We start from the raw sequence: 21,273 nt of genomic DNA, 5'->3' as shown, positions 1-21,273 counted from the left end.
TTGTTACAAGCAAAAGTCCGGAATTCAGAATTTACTTAAGTAAAAGTACAAAAGTATTGGTATCAAAATGTACTGTAAAGTAAAAGTACTAAAATGTTTGAAAATAGCCGATCTACAAGCTCACAACGCGTTGCGATGCGACACATTGTGAGCTTGTAGATCGGCTATTTTCAAATAGCCTAGGTATAAAATAGGGCTAAAGTGGTTAAGTTAATGTATGTTTTTTAATGTAATCATTTATAGATTACATCTGCAAAGTTGCAAAGTAACTAGTAACTAAAGTTTTCAAATAATTGTAGTGGAGTAATATTTGCCTCTGAGATGTAGTGGAATGGAAGTAAAAATATAAACAATTGGAAATACTCAATACAGTACAGCAGTACAGCACTTGAGTAAAAGTACAGCACTTGAGTAAATGTACTTAGTTACTTTACAACATTGGTCATGATGAGTCATCAAACCTTCTTGACAGTGGGTAATTCCAGTGTCCATATTGCACACTTGACTCAGGTGATAACAGGCGTCCATGCTGCAGGAAGGAGGTCATTTCAGGAATGAGAAGCAAGGTTGCGCTTTGATATTTGCGATTCTCCTTGAGTGGCTGAGCTGTGTTACACGCATGACCATCGGCAAGACCATCAGCCTCGTTTTGATTGTCACTATGGGAACGGACAATCTCAAGATCAGTGAGATTTGGTCAGCAGTTAGTCGGTTATATTATGCCCTCTCTGAGAGACAACAGGCAAACCTGCCATAAACAGGTGATATCTACGTGTTCAGATTGAATATCGACATCATCATCAGGTTAATTCATGTACTGTACGGCTCTTCACACAACCATCAACATATATTTATCATTATTTTAGATAATGAGATTCAATTGAGTCTCCTACTGGAGACTTTGCCAGTCATCAAATTATTGGCTTAGGAATGCGACAAAAACAAAAAAAAAACTCTCCATGAATTCAAGGCTTCATGGGGTGTGTAATTGATACAACATAAATCATTTACTGGGTGAACTTCTCCTTTAAAAGAGTTCAGAATCCTACCGGGAAGAGAGGACCCAATGATAATGAAGATGAGGACAAACTTTACTCAGTAAATGATTCCTAAGTATGTACTAATACTTTACCCATGCTCAGTGATTTACCGTGCTGACTGTATGAATGTAACTCATCTACGCCATGTATTGACCCTGTACCTACAGCATTTCTTATGCAGGTGTTCGACAGTGTTTCAAGTCACGTCCTGAAGATAATGAAAACAGTAAATCTCGTAAAGCAGGCATCTTCCCACATGCCTTCAAAACATCTATTGTAAAGCCCTTACTAAAGAAACCCAACCTAGATGGTCATGCACTGACTAGCTACAGATATCCAACCTTCCATTATTAAAGGTAGGGTAAGTGATATTTTTTGGTTTAAACAAAAAGTATTTTGTTAAAAGGTTAAAGCACTATATTCTGATAGAAATCATTGCTATAGAGTGTTTGTTCAGTAACAGGAGTCTCCATGTCTCTCCAGCTCTTTAATAAACAGAAAATACATTTTCCGGTAGGTGTCAAAATCTCAGCAAATCAGGAGAAAGTACCCATTTTTAAGCTTCATTTTTTTAGTGTTCCAGTTCCAATTTTGCCTGCTCATTTCTTAGTGTCATCACTTCCAATTTCAATTGTTTAATCTATATCCTGATTGAGTTCTCTATCCTGATTGGATAAAATTGGAAATTAAACTGAAACTGAAACGAAAATGCATTTTCTGTTTTATAAAGAGCTGGAGAGACAAGGAGACTCCTTTTACTGAACAAACACTCTATAGCAATGAGTACTATCAGAATATAGAGCTATTTAACACTTATTTTAACCAAAGAAAATCACTTAGCAAATAAACTATACTCCCACCTACAGTATCAATGACATCATTGATGGGTAATCCAGACAAATAGAAGCTTCAGCTTGAAAAGAAAAATGGATGCTCCTTCAACTCCTTGGATTCAATCTGAGGTCACAATTATGGTGTTATTCTAGATGCAGAAGATGCATGTTAACAAGGTTAACATTAACATAGTGATGAAACGTTTTTTTTTATTTAATTAAAATGTTTTACCTTTTTTTATTGCATTTTCAAAGAAGCATTGCATTGCATACATATCTCCAACATACAGTCATTGAATTACTTCATTTAGATCCCAATTTAAAATAATCAAGTAACGTTGACATGAAAATGTTTTTTTTGCTAAAGCACAGCCATTTATAAATCAAAAAGATACTGGAAAACTGATGCATGCGTTTACGTGTTATTTCAAGCAGACATGATTACTTCAATGGATTTTGTACTGGTCTCCCGAAAATAACCACTGTGAGACTTCAGCTCATTCAAAACTCTATTGCTCGGCTGTTAAGCAACATTAGTCCAGTTCTAGCTGCTCTGCACTGGCTTCCTGCAACATTTCTATGGATTTTATACAAAGCCCTAATGGGCTTGGAGAAAAACTACATTTTTATCTCCCTTGATAAATACGTGCCTTTAAGAACACTGTGATCATCTGCTACTGGTTTATTGGAGGTTTTCTGCCACAGCCGAAAGGAAATCGGGGATGCAACCATTGTCAATTATGCCACAAAGTTATTAATCACATTGCCAATACAATACATATCAGGGAAGCCAGGAAGCTACTGTAAATACTGTAAATAACGTTTAAAAGAAAAACCTAACCTGAAAGAAGAAGGGAAAAAAATACATTTAAATGTTGTTGTTATTCAGTAGTAGTATTTTCTATCTTATTCTACAGTGTGCATTATATTCTCATCCAAATATTTTCTTATTTTCTAATTACAGTATATAATTATAATATTTCACATTGATTATCCCTGTTTCTATGTTCATTGTACAGTATATGAAGCACTCAGTGGATGTAAAGTACAGTATTTATTGTATAACACTTTGAGATATGACGGGTATTATTATTATTATTAATATTCATAGACACACAGCAAATGGCACTGTCTGCCTTGTGCCTGAACTTGGACAGCATAATGAATGTAAATGGGGAGGGGAGAGCAAAACCATCTGTTTCAGAGTCCAGAGTTCACTTACAGTAATTGTTGCAGGTGAGCATGCATGTGGACCGGGGAGAGCCAGCCACTGTAAACACCACTCAGACAGCTGAGCAAGGCAAGGCAGGCACATAAATATTGATTCTGTGCTACATCTCATTCTCAACACTCCGGGCAACTCAGATGAAAGTAAAGCCCGATTTACAATTTGTCGTTCGGCACACGATCCTGTCGTATGATGGAGCATAAAATAGGTATTAAGCAATTTGCCAACTAACATGACAAGGGAGGACAGCAGTGGCCTTTTCCGACGGCAGCTTAGTGTGCAATTTGGGGCAAATTGTGAGGAAAGATTTCATCAGGATTGTTTCAAACATAATTTGGGAGAATTTGGTTTTCATACCAAGAGCTTGTAATTCAACATGGGGATTTATTCAGTATTAGGATTCATAACTCATCAGCAAAGCCGTGGTCAGACTGACTGGCTCTCCAGTCAGTCAGTCTGACCATAGACATAAATCACAAGCACCTCAACATTTACAGACAATATTTGCTTATCGATATTACATTATGAAATAACTAGATGTATTTTGTGATAAGGTACTGAAGGTGGGAGGTAAAAGGTCAGACAGATCATTCAGATAATAACTTAACTCTAAATGTGCAAAATCTGTGTGCATGCGTGCGTACTGTATGTGCGTCTGTAGATCACATCTTTTTCCCTCCAAAATTTAGAGTAGCCAATTATTTTTTACCCCTTTTTCTCCCCAATTTAGTCGTTATGCCAATTGATTCCTCACCACACACATTTCTGTGTTGTCACTGCTGTTGTATTCTACCGACTCACCTGCCAGTGAGGAGCCCCCACCAGGAGGACGTAGAGCCTTCGTCCTACTCCTCCCGCCCAGCACTCCCCACTGACAGATGCCGCCCCAGCCCGTAATAATAATAATAAACTTTATTTGTATAGCACCTTTCATAACATGAAATGCAGCTCAAAAGTGCTTTACAGAGCAAGAATACAATTACAGTTACAACTAATTTAACAATAAAGCAAAAAGGAGTATGTTCAATGACCATTATCACCCTCCCAGCCCCGGCTTCCCTCCCCCGAACACGAGCAAGTTGTGTTCGAGTAGACGCTCGACAAAGCCGGATGCACCACGGTGAATTCGAACTCACAATCTCCGTGGTGGTGGGCAGAGACTTTACCACAATCGTAGCTCCCATCTTGAGAATCATCCAACCTCAAACTCTGAGTAGGAAGGGACTCTGACGGTGCGTTTTAACAGCGGGCGACTCTCGGGCGATCGCGGGCGACATCGTCCAAAAGATAAAGAAAGTCTATGAGAGCCGGCGATCGGGCGAAGTGGGCGGGGGGGCGATGAAAGATGGATTTTCTTTATCTTTTGGACGATGTCGCCCGGCATCGCCCGAGAGTCGCCCGCTGTTAAAACGTACTGTCAGGACCCTCGTACTTGTGTCAAGTTGGTCGTATAGGCGGTTGTCAAGAAACACCAACCGATATGCCCATATAGAGGCATACCGTATATTGAGATCCGATTATCCAGAACCACCAATCCAACCGTTATGTCATAGACTGGCCTGGACCAAGCAACCTTAGCATGTGTGTCACTGAGTACACAAGGGTAGGGCATGATACGCAGAGTGGGAAGTCAGTCGGATCAGCGGATCTCCCACAAATATCGATTAAACCCCAAATCCCCATATATGGAGTACTCTGATGTCATCAACATCATAGTACTGACGTCATAGACTGCCTGGACACCACATTATACGGGCATACATGGGACAGACAGATACAAATATCTTCATATATGGGCATAAAAGGGAAACAGAAAGACATTTTCTGGGTGTGGATGTAGTAGTCTACAACTGCACTCAAAACAAACAAGGCAGACTGTCTGGAGTGTCTACCATGTTAATGTAATGGTCTTTAGCGATGCACTCAGTGTAATGTTATTGTTTTATGTAATGCACTTATACAGGCATGCTCTGTGCGCAAATTTCCCCAGAAGGACAATAAATCTTAATTGCATTAAGTCATGTAGGGATTAAATAAAGATTCCAGCACATGACATTATGATGTAGACTGTAGTGTCCACTGATGTCATTGGCAGATCTTATATCAGTAGTGGAAGGTGGACTCTTAAATGCTTCTCCCAAAATAATCTCCTTTAAACACTGCCCATCCCTAACAAATGTACTTTGTTTTGGAGTCTAGCAAGAAACACTGAAAGAATACATGCTTCAGATAAGGAAAATTGTTGTCTTTCTCCATGGACTCAGATTAGGACCTCTCCCTCACTATGGCATTTTATTCATTTTACTTGCCCAATACGTGAATGAGACCATTAGACAATGGCAAATGGCCCAGAAGAGAAAAGTCTGTCATCTGTAATGAAAAGCACTTCCAAGAAACAAGCACTTTCTTCAGAGATGATTAAATCTTGTGATTCACTGATTAATTAGTGCCTAACTGCTACAGTACTCAACAGTTTTTTAAAATAGCCTGCAAAATGTTTAGCAACTATGGCCTTGGTGGAAGAAAGAAAATGCCTCCCTGTATGACTGAAATGGCTCAACATTAACACTACCCCGCTTCTCCCGTTTCACACAACTAATGACTAGTAAACTATTCACACTGAATAAAATCCTTACAAAATACGCCGCCCACCCAACCAATTCATCCAATTTCAAATGATTCTCCTGAGGCTTGCTTATGTGTATGCCTTCATTTTATTGAATCCAGATACACATGAGCCGATAAGAAAAAAGTGAGTCATCTATTTGAATCCTACTAAATCATTTTTCTTATTCACCACCACCCATGTCATCTACAGTACACAGTATATACACAGTATAGTATGAACAGTGAATTAATTAAAAATGAATAAACAAAGTATCACAGACTAAATTCTTTATTGGAATGTGTACTCACTACATTTTCCAGGTAAGACTTAAATAACGTTGAAATCTTCTTTACACATCACAGACATAAAGTGCTAATCCAATCACTGCACAGTACATAGTGCTGAGGGTACGCCACACAACACGAGGAGGGAACTCAAGTAAGGCTTGATTTATAGCTATGTGTGGGTGGGTGTCACGCACCGAAAATAGCTGATTTACAGGCTTACAAGCATGTGGATCTGCGGTTGTCGGCCGAGCGACACCCGCACGCAAGAAGTATAAATCAGGCCTCCAGTAACATCAAGTACAAAGCCGGGTGTTGACGGACAAACAGTTGATAATTAAAACATTGTTGAAAGATGCACATACAGTACCACACTCGTTCACACAGTGACACATCATGCACAAGGACAGTTCAGCTTCTGGCTGCCACGGCTTGAGGTTGCTGCTGGTCAGAAGACTGCAGTTGTTTCCCCAGATATTCCCTGTGAAGGAAATGATCAAATTGATGAGGACCTAAAAATGTGTGGTTCACTTTACATGTTCTGCCTTTCCATCCAACGCAAATGGCTGAAACATTTGACAATGGCATGGGCCAGTTTGTGTGCAAAATGGGCATGCTCATTTACCTCTCATTAGAATATGCTCTTCATTCATTATGTCTCAGTACATTTTGCCTTTGTACCTCTTATTAGAGCACCATTTCCCAAACCCCCATAGTGTTACTTATTACAGGTGCAACAAGGTGAGAGACATTACTGAACTGCTACACTGACAGGTACAGCCTTGAGTGGTTTAAAAATAAATGGATTGTGTAATATTTCTATGAAGGTGTCAAACCTTCCAAAGAAAAACCTCAGCTAAAGTCATTATAGAAACCAATGTCATTTTTCTTAAACATCCATTGTCTATGTTAGGTTTTTTCCTCTTCTGCTAATAACATTTTCAGATTTGTGATCATAACCCCTTGCTAATACCAGAGACGACTAATACTCACAAGCACAAGATAACAAAAGGCTCAGGAGGTTTTGAGAGACGTCTATTTTTATTTTCCCCTGAAAACTGCTATGAATGTGATGTCCGGTTATATAATTTTTAATCTCAACATAATATATTGAACTACACTCTACATTCAGTCAGGCCATTTAAGTCTGTTCTGCTGTCAGGTACTCCTGAATATAAACAGGTGGGAGAAGTCCGGTGTATCAAGGAGAAACCTGCAGCACATCTTAATGATACCTTCCTTTAACCAGATAAATTATCTATTATTTATGACATGCCCAAAATAGGGACTGTAGGATTCATGTAGTTAAGGACACATTGTGTTGTGTCAAACATACACTTCTTCCAATCAGTATGTGGCTTTCACTGAGAGGTGGGAAAAACACTGTCTAAAATTCTAATGCTTATATCGAAGATATATTGAAGTGTTTGAAATCGCTAATCCTCCTAACCTTTGGCCAGTCTCCTAATAGCCTCAATATAAGTGCTGGCAGGAAACGAACAAACAGCAGCTGACTAGATGTGGTTGTCTAATTGGAGGCACGGCCAGGGAGAATGAAGTCCATGTCTGACGCAGATGCATGTGTCTGTGTCTGTGTAGATATTTAATCCATCTACTCACATGGCAAGCTGTATAGCTAGGTATAGGAGGGTTGGTCAATTCTTTATCATCAGTTACGTTCATTATCATCCCATTAAGACCTGAAGCCGATTCTAAAAAGTGTTCTGAAAAACGGATGTTGCTATATAAGCGTATAAGCGGTGGTCTTTCAGATAGTGTTGGGTGATGTGACCTGAAATGTGTTGTGCACAATGTGCACATTTTTAATACTAGTCCATACCCGTGGGGGGATATGCGCACATGATCTGGCAACCCGGGAGCCAGCGAACACAAAAACGCTAATAAACAGCTGACATTTGGTGAAATCGAAAAACGGGCTTCGCTGTTCCGTGCACATGGTAATGGTGAATGGCTGTGTGCAAATTCAGATCAATTGCTCCAGCCACTGAGGAGAACCGGGCAGAACAGTTTTGGTCTCACCACGCACTACAATCAAACAGACAGAGGTTTCTCAAATTATAGGAGGATTATTCAATATTTGTTGTTAAAAATGTTTAATCTGCTTAAGAAATCTGTGTTGCCATTTTTTTGGTCCAAAATGGCTCTTGACATTTAAGGGTGCTGACCCCTGTTCTAGAACCACAACAAGGAAGCCCACACAAGGGGCCGCTCTTAAAGGCACACAGTAGTGACAGCAGTGAGGGAACAGTAAAAAGTAGAGAGATTTCAAATAACCGGGAAAGAATACTCAATTCTTCAATTCATTCATCAACAAAATATGATTGAATCAATGTGCACGATATATCACCCAGCACCACCCTTAGATCATGCCAGTCTTTTGCTATCAGACCAATCAAAAGACTGTTGATTGGTGTGATATACAGTAGATAGATAATAGAGGGTGTCTATATGTACCTTCTCAATCGATATAGTAGTTATCCGATTCCATGTATAGTACAGTATGAATTGCACAAATTGTGCATTGTCAGCATGGTAATTGTGCCATTATGTGCATAATGGCTATTTTGCACGTACTGTAGTACTCAGTAGCAATTTCAGTAAACCAAAAGGGGGCAGAATGAGTCATACATAAATGACCCAGGCATTTTTCGAACACATCCAGTTCCGTGTCACAAGGCCACAGAAACGCTGAACAAAGTCATTGAAACTTGTGATTTTCCTCTCTCCTCCACTTATCGCTCCATACTCTCTCCTCTACTTATCACTCCAGACGTCACCTTGTACTGTACATCTCTGTCAGACATTTCAAAGCGAGTATGCAGTCAGCATATGAGAAACAAAGCACATACTTTGACCTTAACAAATAATTGCACCCACAAAAGCTTCAAGCTCCAAGAAAGCAGGTGCTTAAAAGTGAATCAGACGACACATGGTCCATTTACGGTGGCAACGCTGTTGAAACGTTGAGCTCTGTCTGTCGTTGTCATGACAGCAGAAGCCTTAAACAGGGAGGAAAGTAGAGGTGTTTTTCTCCCTCACCCATACAGACATGGTAACTCAAGGTGAACATGTTTATGTTCGCCACACATGTTGGAGATGCGTCAACACGTGCTGCTGAGAAGGTAATGGTGGTCACTAGGTCTGCTGAGCAGAAACCTACATTCAGAGTTGGAGCGGCAATCTGATTACACTTAATATCTAAATCAGCGTTTTGTATTCAGAAAGGCGTTCGAGGTGCGCAGAGGGCAGCTACTCTGAAAAATATCTGGAAACACTTGAGACATTGCATAATAATCCTTCTGAGGTGACAAACTCGAGGTGGCAAGGTAGCTGTCATGTTGAGAGAAAATCAATCGTATTAGAGTCCTCTAAGCATTCTCTCATCTCTATTTGTCAGTATACTGAAGGAAGGGAAGGCGATGTTTGCAGGATTTTTTTTTATGTCTGCAAGATGAAATTCGTGAGCAGGGGTTTTGTGCTGGCATGCTCACGTAACAGCATATTGCATGGGGAGAGTGACGCTATTGCTTTTGTTATGCGATTTCACAATCTCAATCCTTTCATTATTTTTCCTTTCTTCCCCATTTAACTCCCCTTGGGACATTTCATTTCATGTACAGAACATGTTCAGCGCTTTTCTTTACCCCCCACAATTCTCAGAACTAGCAGTGAAAACCGAAAACAGAAGAAGTTGTGAGGTGTGAGCATTGGGACTTTACTGTGATATAATCTCTACTGTCATTATGTTAAGCACTTACTTGCAACCTGTCATCCCAATTTTGTGCATGTCATTAAAAGGCGAAAATCTTTTCCAAAGAATTTCAAAAATCTTCAAAAATAGTGAAAAAAGCAGATCTACGTTGTGAGCTTGTAGATCTACCATTTCCAAAAATCATTGCAAACTCTCCTCATCCCCTCTGAATACGACCCTTCTGCCATTAGGAAGAAGAATCTGTGTGCCAGAATGCAAATCAAACCACTTGAAGCTATTGTTTGTTCCAGCCTCCATCAATCTGCTGAACCGAATGACAAAAACTTTAGCACGTAGCACTTTAAATGCTAAAGTTTTTTCTTCTTCTTTTACAGCTGTAATGTTGTCAATATATAGCACATTAACCATGGTGTCCCTGTTTTGGATATTTCATAGACGAAAAAAATCAATCAATTAAAAAAATAAGAATTGTCGATCTGCTATTTTCAGTATATGATACGATGAAGCATATAAGGCTTAAGTTGTTAAATGTGTAATAGTCAAATGTCTCTTTCATGTATGATGTAATGTAAGATGTTTTTATGTAAAGTAACTGTCAACAGCATAGATATTAGAAACCTAGATACCTCATTGGCCTCTGCAGTTCGTTGGAGCATTTGGTATCGTGGCCGCCATTTTAGCGTAGGAAAACGGACACTCAAAGTGACTACTGGCCAATCACAGCGCTCACATGTCAACATGTGTTCCCACATTATTGTTGACCGACACAGATTACTCAAATGAATTGAATGAGTGACAATTGAAGCGATGGCCATAATTTGCGCAGTCTTATATCCTAGGAAACTTGTGGATATAATGACGAGCATCACCTGCCATAGTCAGTGGACCCCGATGAAGGCTCTGCGAGCAGAAACGTGCTGCCAGCTGTAGCTTTCCTCTACTTAACCCATTCAATACGGGAATAAATCTGTGTCATTTTAGATTTGAGCAATAACCATTATTTTATACTTTGGCTATTCAAAAATAGCAGATCTATAAGCTCATAGCGCAGAGCTTGTAGATCTGCTATTCTTAGAAAAATCGTGAAAATTTTTGCAAATCTTTGAATATATATATTTTTAAAGCGAACATTTTTAGCTCAAGTCTTTGCTTCTGGGGGTCCCTGGAACAAAATATTTTGAGATGGGGGTCCACGGCCAAATACATAGAATTTTGGGGGTCCTTGACATGAAAACATTTGAGAGCCCACTTATATTATAGTAACATACGTTTTTTCATGAATTTTCAAAAACAACAGATCTAAAAGCTCATATCGCTATGAGCTTGTATATCTGCTATTTTTGAATGGCCAAAGAAATCTAAAATGACAGATGCGTTCTCTGTCTTAATGGGTTAACAGTGTGCCTTGGACCTGCTTATATGCTCTCTACAGAGGAACTTGGACTCTGTTTGCTATCATAAACCTCTCCAAAGAGCACCTGTTTCCAGTTGAGTGTAGTTAACCCAATAAGACCTGAGGCCAACATTTTTTCAAACGCTTTCAGGATTTTTCAAAAATGTTAAAAAATAGCAGATGTAGAAGCTCGCAGTGCGGCACGAAGTAACGCGCAGTGAGCTTGTATATCTGCTATTTTTGAATGGCCAACGCTGAAATCTAAAATGACGCTGATGCTTTCCCGGTTTTAACCCATTGAGACCTGGAACGCATCTGTGTCACTTTAGATTTCTTTGGCTATTCAAAAATAGCAGATATACAAGCTCATAGCGCGGCACCGAGTGCCGCGCTATGAGCTTGTAGATCTGCTATTTTTGAGAAATCGTGATTTTTTTTCAAAAAACTTTTTTTTAAAGTATCGCCTCAAGTCTTAAAGGATTAATGTTAAGACCCACGCTGTGCTCCTAATCCTCTATTGTGTAGTACATGTGCATTTGTATGGTCTTTGTAAATGCCCTGGCTGCTTTGTCTAATGGCAGGTTCCACTCTGCAAACTCACGCAAAATGTCCTTTTTTAAAAGAAATCATGAATCAATGAATTGACCAAAATAAATAATAATAATAATAACAATTTCCCCCACACTTTGATGCACAGGTAGTCAGCGCATTACAACCACTTAGGGGGGAGAAACAATGCAACGCCCGCACATCGAAACACAAACAATCCGTCCACACAGTTGCTCAGGAAGCCGTGCGTGTTCTAGATAGTGGCAGGAAAACAAACACTTTTTTTTCTCTCTGCTGTTGAATCATTGTGTGTCCGTTTCCAGGAGATGCGGGAGGATGGAAAAGAAAAGACAAAACGCCTGCCGAGACGACATACATTACATAGGTGGGTTGGGAGTTGAATTGGACTAGTTGGCCTGGCCTTGAGAGAAAATGCCATGAGCACCGCCACAGTAGAAAGAAAAGCAGAGTTATTCTGTACTTCAATTAACCCATTAAGACCCAAAGGCCGATTCTACAAAAGCCTTCTAAATCAGTAGTTTGCGCACTTTCAAGGAGTGAAGCGCTGTGAGCTTGCTCAGATTTTTATTTTGAATAGCCAACTAAAATCTGAAGTGACACAGATACTTATAATACAAATAATCACATTCCGCGATAAATCTAAAATAATTCCATCTTGCTGATCCAGAATCAGCCCTTAAAAATAGGTAGATTCAAACCCTGCCTTTGCAATGACCATCAGTAAGTTCCCTCCGGACCCAGACTTTATAATTTTGCTAGTATTTACTATAAAAATGATTTTGTAGGAAGGAAAATATTTATCCTGTGCTATCAGTTGATTACTATTATTGAGATAGCCAGATAAAAACATTACTAAGATCTATTTGGAGTGGGTGCATATGATTCAATTCCATTTCTTTTTGTACCTTGTGTTTCTACCAAACACCAGGTATAAATATTTACCCAACCTACATGAAGGAGACAGAGACTTTTCAATGACAGTGTGAGACTGTATGCTCAGCACTGGTGAACACATTATTATTATTGTCTCCGCCAGGCGGAAACACATGGCCGAGACTATGTTTTTCACCCTGTCCGTCTGTCCGTGGACAGCTAATCTCATTTTCACATGGGCCTTTTATAGCGCCACCAGGAGGCCGCTTTTTGTAAAATATTTTTTTTTACAGTACTCCTACAGATTTTGCGTGCAAATCGGTACACAGTATCTCTACGAAACGGGTCTTAAACGGGTCTTTCAGATTTTTCATATTCCATCCTGATTGGCAAAGAATGGCTTACAAAGTTTGCAGGAGTGCTCCGTTTTGAACAAAATGCCTCAAATCATGAACACGGCATGATAGCGCTTCACTACGTGCTGCACTGTGAGCTTGTAGATCTGCTATTTTTGAAAAATATATGCACATTTTTTAATATATATACATTTTTAAAGCAAACATTTTTAACTCAAATCTTTGCTTCTGGGAGTCCCTGGAACAAAATGTTGTGAGATGAAATATATGTATCATTTTGGCGGTCCTTGACATGAAAAAGTTTGAGCACCACTGATATAGAAACAGAAGTTTTTCAGAAAACTGTCTTAATGGGTTAACAAAAAAGCAAATCAAGCTGAGCACATACCAGTTGTGGACCATGAGTTTCTGCACCGCCAGCAGGGCGTTGTAGCGGACCAGCTGGTCCTCATGGTGCATGTGGTTCATCACCAGTTGCTTTCCGCCGAGCTGCTCAATCACTCTATAAAAAAAGGGGCAAGGAAAATATGAGTGAATGTAGTTTATTACCCACAGAAAAAAACGATTTCCAATCCTGTTTCTGTGCTTGCAGAACAAACAGCAAGTGCCACGACTGGACTGCCATAAAATAACATCTTTTTAGTGAGTATGACACAGTCATGTCATGTGTGTGCGGTGGATCAACACTCATGTTGTATCGGTGAAATCACATCAGGGCACTAGGGCTACAACTATCGATTATATTCTTAGCGATTATTCTATTGATTCCTTTGGTCATCTACAATGAAGGAAAGAACGACTATTAAATCAATTAGCTTGATTAACTGTTGCACCCCTAATTGGTACATTACTGCTGGTCCATATGCGGTAAATTGTTCCTAATTGGTGGTCTGTCATACCGGGGACAGGGAGTGCTGTGCTCTGAAACCATCGATTGTGACTGATTGGTGGTGGGGATTGTTGTTGTGAGGGAAAAAACATGATTACTCCGTCAATCAGACTGAACCAGTGGGCAGGTTGAAGAATTAAGCGAGGGTGGTGCAGATGGACGTCTCTTGACACAGTGTGCTGTCGGATCATGCTCAACAATCGGCTTGAGTTGAGGGCTGCATGCATGGTTGGCAACAGGACACTGACACAGTATTAGGAAATGATCCATTTAGAAATCGAGCCACCATATTTTCTCTTGTGAGCTGGACTGTGTATGGCAGACATAAGCTCGCCAAGTTACTGTGCCCGCCAGTGTTGTTGATTCAAGTTACTCCAACGTGGGTGACTGAAATAGCCAAAGTTTTCATCTGGAGTTTTTTTGTTTGTTTTTTCAGATAACTGCTCTTCCATGTGGAAATGTTCCTAATTTTCCTAGCAAACCAACTGCTACCCTTATCAACCGGAGTAGTGCAGAGTAGTACAGGGACACACAGCTTTTGAGTGCTTTCCAAAAAAATAAAAAAATAAAATAAAGAGACATTTACCGTTTGCCACGTGGATAGTGTCGCACGTACTCTCCCACGTCATGGGCTGCCACCGCGATGACCTGGGGATCATCGGACACCTCTAACAGCCTGGTTAAGATCCTGAGTGAAGGACGGTGACAAAATAGCAATAGCAGCATTCCATCACAACCTTGTCTGAAGTAAACAACATGCTGCTAGAGAAAACATGCTTACCTTACTGTTAAACCACTGGCATGAGGCATTATAACGTAATAATATTTTGGGAATGGTATGTCAATGTAATGTTAGATTTGACAAAAATGTAAAATAATAAAAAAGTCTGTCAAAATGTCTTCTATAGCATCTAATGTAGCCTGATAGCGCATTGCTGTTCCGTTTCCGACGATCTTTGCTGCATGTCTCTCCCCATCTCTCTCCCCCTATCTCTCTCTCCCTGTTTCCTGTCCATCTCCACTATACACTATCAATCAAGGCAGAAAAGCCCAAAAAAACATATATTAAAAGAAAAAGGTCTTCTATAGCTAAAATACTATTGTGGAAACCTCACACACATTTTAATATGCTTTGCTGGACAGGGAAACAATAACAATGTTTAAAATATGACTTATTAATCCCTATTTTATACTTTGTGTCAAGCAGCCGATCTACAAGCTTACAACGCTTTCCGAGCTTGCAGATCTATTTTCAAAAATGTTTTTAAATGTTTTCGCCTATATTGATATGCCAAAACAGGGACACGGGGTAAAATAAATCCAAGGATGACAGATATTGAGGAACACTAATGGTCTGTCAGTGGGATATTCATGAGCTAATATTATTTGCAAACCCTGTGAAGAGGAGTTGCAAGAGATATAAACAGAGAGAGAGAGAGAGAGAGAGAAACAAAACCAGAATGAGTACTATTAAAGTTGCACTGATTAGTTGAGAGGCCAGTGATGAGACCAAGATGAAGAACAGATTAGGTTTTTAACCGGATGTCAATAAGGTCAGCAGAGAGCGTGACTGAAATGCCAAAGAACAATGAGTAGGACCAGGGCTCTTAGATGAACAGACACGCACAGGAAAGTTAAACAATTCTGAATGTAAGCAGCGGCAAACAAGTTGGTGCATCGGAAAACATAATTTGTTGTGGGTTTTTCTGTCACGGTGAGAATGAATTGTGTCAGTAAAAAAACAACTACGGTATAGAGTCCACATTCTCCGTCTTACTTGAGGAGCTCGTAGTTCTTCTCATTCAGACGGACGGCATTCTCCCGCCAGAACTTCTCAGACTTGTGCACGGGGCTCCATTCCAGACGTCCAGACTTGAGCTCAGAGCTGTACTCATCAAAGGAGCTGAGAGAACGGCATGGAGGAGAGGAGAACGATAGCAAAGAAAACAAGATTGAGAGGAGAATTAAACATACATCAGTCCTCAGCACTGCTTCCTCAGTGCCAGTCTTTTGATAAGAGTATTGATTTCAGTAGTACAGCTTGGAGTCTTGTGGCCACAGAACAAGGGCATGCAGACGCAATACCCCGTTCAATTGGGGATGTAATCAGAGCAGCATTCAATAAGATCAGACACCAGAGCAATACGCCTCTGTTCCCAGAGACAGGCAGTCTAGTTCTTCTGACCTGCAGTAATGTTGTACCATATTGGGGAATGACTGTCCACTATCACAAGCTATGCTTATGAATTGCATACGTCACATACATGCATACACCAGTCACTGCTGTAGCAACAACAACAGTGGCCATAGAATCACAAGTCAGCATCTATGCTTTGCTCAGAGACTGAGAACAATCGACCAGCTATTGATTGATTGAGTCAATACTTTAGACAGAGACGTAAACAGCATGAGGTACAGTCAGACATTTGAGCTAAAAGGGTAACACAAAAAAAATCCAGGGGACTTGTTTCCACTGTGGTCCTATGTATTCAATTCATCAACATAGTATAAAAAATAACACCAAAATACAATATCGTCAACAAATATAAAACACTATATGTACAGAGTATAAAACTGTGAGGAAACAATTAGAGAGCTTGAAAGAAACAGCATTGCAGAACCAATCCTACATCTTTATAGTGGCCTTTCATATTGGGACAGTGACATGACAGGTTTTTAACCCATTAAGACCTGGAACTGTGTCATTTTTAGTTTTGAGCTAAAAAGCTTTATTTTACACTTTGGGCTATTCAAAAATAGCAGATATACAAGCTCATAGCGCGGCACCGAGTGCCGCGCTATGAGCTTGTAGATCTGCTATTTTTGAAAAATCTTGAAAATGTGTGCAAATCTTTGAATATATATATTTTTAAAGCGAACATTTTTAACTCAAATCTTTGCTTCTGGGGGTCCCTGGAACAACATATTTTGATGGGGGTCTGCGGCCAAATACATATAATTTTGGGGGTCCTTGATATGGAAAAGTTTGAGCACCACTGATATAGAAACATACGTTTTTCAGAAAACTGTTGGGATTTAGGAGACATGTAGAATCGGCTTCAGGTCTCAATGGGTTAAAGCAGTGGGCAATAAGTCATGCTAGTGGCTGTTCTCGTCGCTATTCTAGCAATTACTTTGCTTTTAGATGTCCCAAGATGCACCAATACATCTGGGGACATCTAAATTACATATTAGTTGCAGTAGTGACTACAGCAATACATCCCCCTTCCCTCAGACACACACACACACACACACACACACACACACACACACACACACACACACACACACACACACACACACACACACACACACACACACACACACACACACACACACACACACACACACACACACACACAAATTCTGTACAAGTGGCCTGTTAGGTTCAGTACCTGAGGTCCTGCACACTCTCTCCCAGACGCTCCAGCAGGAATTTTATGTCCTCAGTGATGTCCTCGTCATCATACTTCTGCTGGCTGAGGTTCTCCAACTGCTTCAGCACTTTGCACTGGATCATAGCCAGGGCATACTCCTGGCACGTCTCCTTGTCTGCAGACTTCTCCAGGACGTTCTGGGGAAGCACAACACACACAGTGTGTGTGTGAAATGAGTGAATTAATGAACTATATGTACAATGAACTCTTTACCTGAAGAAGGCAGACGGGGCATGAAACAGATAACAGCAGATGACGAAGAATTATTATTCTATTTTTTTTAACCCATTAACTCACTCACTGCCTTGCTTAATTTAATCAAGTTCTATGGAACATGACAATCAATGTTACATACTGTAATACATTCAATGTATATGCTGCATATACAGTATATACATACATACTTAAACACACACACACACAGTTTAATTGGCTTTCCAAGTTGTATCATTGGATCGGAAAAGTGCGCACTAGGCAATGAGCCTGTGCTGAATTTGCAGATAGAATTCATTCTTCAGGGTACAGCCTCAAAACACTGCAACATTTGAAGAACAAATAAGGTATATAATATATATGTTTCCTGAGGATCGAGTCAACCATCTGTCTGATTTCATAGCAGTGTGTCCAAATTGCAGTAGAAGACTTCTCCCTAAACTAACCAATTTAAATGGGAATATATTAATGTTATTGGTTTGGGTGAAACAGCCGTGCTAGCGTGAAGGCTATAATGAATTGGTTTTGGAGGAGGTTCAAAGCAAGAACTCATCCTTCAGCCAGGCACTGAGGCCAACCGTATCCATCAAATTATGTCCCCAATTAATTGCTGTCCGTCAACATGAGTCGCTGGAAATCTAGACAGTCAGAATGTGCACCTACAGGAGCATATTTACATTTATGTTACCAGTGTCCACCCTAAATCTAACCTCAATCCCAACTCTAATAGGACCCTGGGGACATAGCAATGGCCCCAATCCAGCCTGCATTGAGGTTACATTGACAGCTTTGCTATGCTGGTGAACCATGAGGACTTGTAGTTAGAATCGTTCTTTTTTTGCCTTGTATGTCTCTCCTCTCTCTGCCCTTGGTATCCGTTCTCTCTACTTTACTGTCTTAGCAATAAAGCAAAAAATAACAATAAAGCCACAAAGAATTTGAGAATTTAAGAGAATCAAAGCTTAATGCTGTTTGAAGATGGGATTAACAAATAGGCAATCTTTCCCTTATCAGATCCCCTTAGGCTTAAGGCCTAAATGATTTGTTCCATTTCAAAACTCCGCCGTTTCTTCTAGGCATAAATCCTTTCTTGGCCGGGTTTCAGCAGTCTTGTTTGAAGGCAATGGTGTCTGTTGATAGCAGAAAACGTCATATAATAATACTAGATGTCAACTGAGCAACAAATATCACAATATGTGGAATGACAGTGGGTCTACAACATCATAAAGTGAGCAGCAAATCATCCAATTCATTTTCCACATTTATCCAGACTTTAAAAGCATGCATGGGAACCCTGTCAGAGTTCCTCCAATTAGATAACACTTTGGCAGCGAGAGAAGTATGGGGCCATGGCCTATAATTTGATTCAGTCCCCGAGACATGGAACAAGGATTTCATTACCTGGCATTAATGTAGACAACAGAGGAAGACCAGACCACGGCTTTTAGGGCTAAATTAAATATTCAATAGACGCCCTGAGAAGTGACGGGAGAGACCTGAAAGGGTGGCAGAACCATAAATTGCATTATGGGTCTCATGTGGCCTGGCTATTTTATGGCTTGTTTCATCTGTTGTTTAGTTGTTGCAGTTTTCTCTTGTTATGGTAAATGACGGTCTAACTGAATGTAAATGTGTAGAAGAGAGTGTTACGCTAGCTAGAAAATGTCCACTGTGATTTCCAATTATGTTACTAGAGGCAGGGAACATCTGTACCCCCTCATCTTCTGTACCAAACACTTAAGAGGACTGCATTGACGTATATGATTTCCAAAACAGTTGAAAGAAGAACAAAGAACTAATATGACATTTTGGAGATGGAGAGAATACAAGGTTTGTCTGTTTTCTCTGCAGTCAATGGCAGTAACACACATTGGACCTGGTTGAATCATGTACATATGTATGCTGTATGCATATTGCATACTATGTTTTCCTTTTTTATTAAACAATGCAATGGAGAACAACACTACATGGCCAGATGTGCAAGGGTCAAGGGGGACAAAACTGTTTCCTATCAGAATATGTTTTGTCAATGTTATGGTTTGTTAACACACAGTAATAACCAGCACTCCAAAGTCCTTCTGGTACTTTTAATTCATATGCACGGACAGACAGCATGACAGCATGTCCGTGCATATGAATTAAAAGTACAAGAAGGACTTCAGAGTGCAGGCTATTACTGTATAGCTTCGTGCTTTATATACAGACTGAGAGTGCTCGTTTTTGTTTTATATTGTTCTCTCTCTCACACGCACACACACACACACACACACACACACACACACACACACACGCGTTCATGCTCCACACTCTCTCGTCACTACGTACTCGGAAGGCGGCCAGAATGATGCGAGTGACCTTCTCCTTGACAGACTCCTGGAGGATGTCGGACAAGGCTGGCACAACATTGTAGCGTCGCAGCTGTTCACAGAGTTGGGGGCTGAAAGCCAGGAGCCAAATGCAGAAGATCATCTGGTACTGAAGCTGGAAGCCGCACTTGTTGCTCAGGACAGCCGTAATGCTGAAAGACATAAATATAAATCAGAACATTATATACCGTAGGGCAGGCCCTATTTTAGCGGCAGAACTTTGCACCATGGCACATGGTCTTCATTTGGTCTTTGGTTAATTTTTGGAGACCCAGGTTAAATTTGATTATCTACAGGGAGTATTATTTGGGTGCCCTAAATAATACCGGCGCAAGGTGTGCAAGGTATGAATTTAACAACTGCGTCAGAAAGCACATTTATTCAAGTGTTTTCAATTTGAGAAATGAGGCGAGCCGGTTGCGGAGAGAAATCGTGTCCCTGTCATTGTAAATGAGGCGTAGGCGAAGCCGTTCTGCTCCGTGCTCCTATACTGCAGGATATTGGATAAATAAATAAATACCACATGTTTTTAAGGGTACTTTCGCCTTTTTATGTTACTTGTAAACCATACTGTTATACAGGTATTGTTGTTTTTATTAAACAACAACCACCAGCGGCATTGACTGCATATTAGTGCTCCTTAAATTTGGATGGTTGCTCCAACATTTTTGCTTGTGCTACTAAATGGTTTAATTGTTACTTAATTTTGACTCCTGCTGTGTATATGTATGGTTCGATTGATCGATTGATTTGTATTAGGATTCCATGACAACATGAGGCAATAAAGAAATCCAGAGGATAGCATTTAAAAAGGCATTACTTAAACACTTATGTCCATAGTGGTCCACAGTTACACTCAAATAAATATAATAATAATAAACTTTATTGGTATAGCACTTTTCAAAAACAAGGTGCTTCACAACACAAACCATGCCTGTAGTATGTACGTATGCAAGTGTATGTGTGAAATATATATATATCTATATATCTAGATCTATATCTATATCTAGATAATCACATAGCTTTCACAGCCGCGTGCTAGTGCCAGAAATGCATTAACACATGCATTAACACTTAGACAAGCATTCTCTCTATCACGGCGTCTGATAATGGGTACATTATCTCCTGATAATGGCTTGAGAGGACAAATGATCCCTAAAAAGATAAAGGCTGTGTAGAGGTGAGGGGAAATAATGAGGGGGGCCATTAAGATGCCATTAGGATACTGACCACAGACAAAAGGTTGAGGGGTACATTTGCAGAGATGGGTAGGTCTTATGCAGAATTGTCACACACAAGATTCCATTTGAAAAGTCTAATATTTTCTCCATTGTAGGCCCATCACAACTATTACATCATTTGAGATGATCGCCATAATCATTTCCATGTTGAAAAATTCTCATACATTTTCAAACATTATCCAAACATAGCAGATCTATCTACAAGCTCA

The 21,273-nt window shown here is 40.0% G+C and overlaps 1 protein-coding gene across 1 annotated transcript in view; it reads right to left on the bottom strand.

Moving 5' to 3' along the window:
• Positions 1–5,981: 5,981 nt before the first annotated feature.
• atp6v1h (ATPase H+ transporting V1 subunit H) overlaps positions 5,982–21,273 on the bottom strand; it is a 28,450-nt gene continuing 13,158 nt past the window's right edge. Inside the window, exons 9-14 of the mRNA XM_084057316.1 lie at positions 19,783–19,975; positions 17,203–17,381; positions 15,585–15,710; positions 14,394–14,495; positions 13,307–13,420; positions 5,982–6,474 (exon numbers count right to left, since the gene is read on the bottom strand). Coding sequence (XP_083913442.1) covers positions 6,405–6,474; positions 13,307–13,420; positions 14,394–14,495; positions 15,585–15,710; positions 17,203–17,381; positions 19,783–19,975 — 784 coding nt within the window. The 3' untranslated portion in view covers positions 5,982–6,404. The remainder of the gene's footprint in view (positions 6,475–13,306; positions 13,421–14,393; positions 14,496–15,584; positions 15,711–17,202; positions 17,382–19,782; positions 19,976–21,273) is intronic.

The sequence above is a fragment of the Gymnoscopelus microlampas genome (assembly GCF_963454915.1).
Source record: "Gymnoscopelus microlampas genome assembly, chromosome: 5".
Classification (NCBI taxonomy): Eukaryota; Metazoa; Chordata; class Actinopteri; order Myctophiformes; family Myctophidae; genus Gymnoscopelus; species Gymnoscopelus microlampas.
The sequence above is the reverse complement of the archived record's forward strand: the minus strand, read 5'-3'. Positions and strand labels throughout refer to the sequence as shown.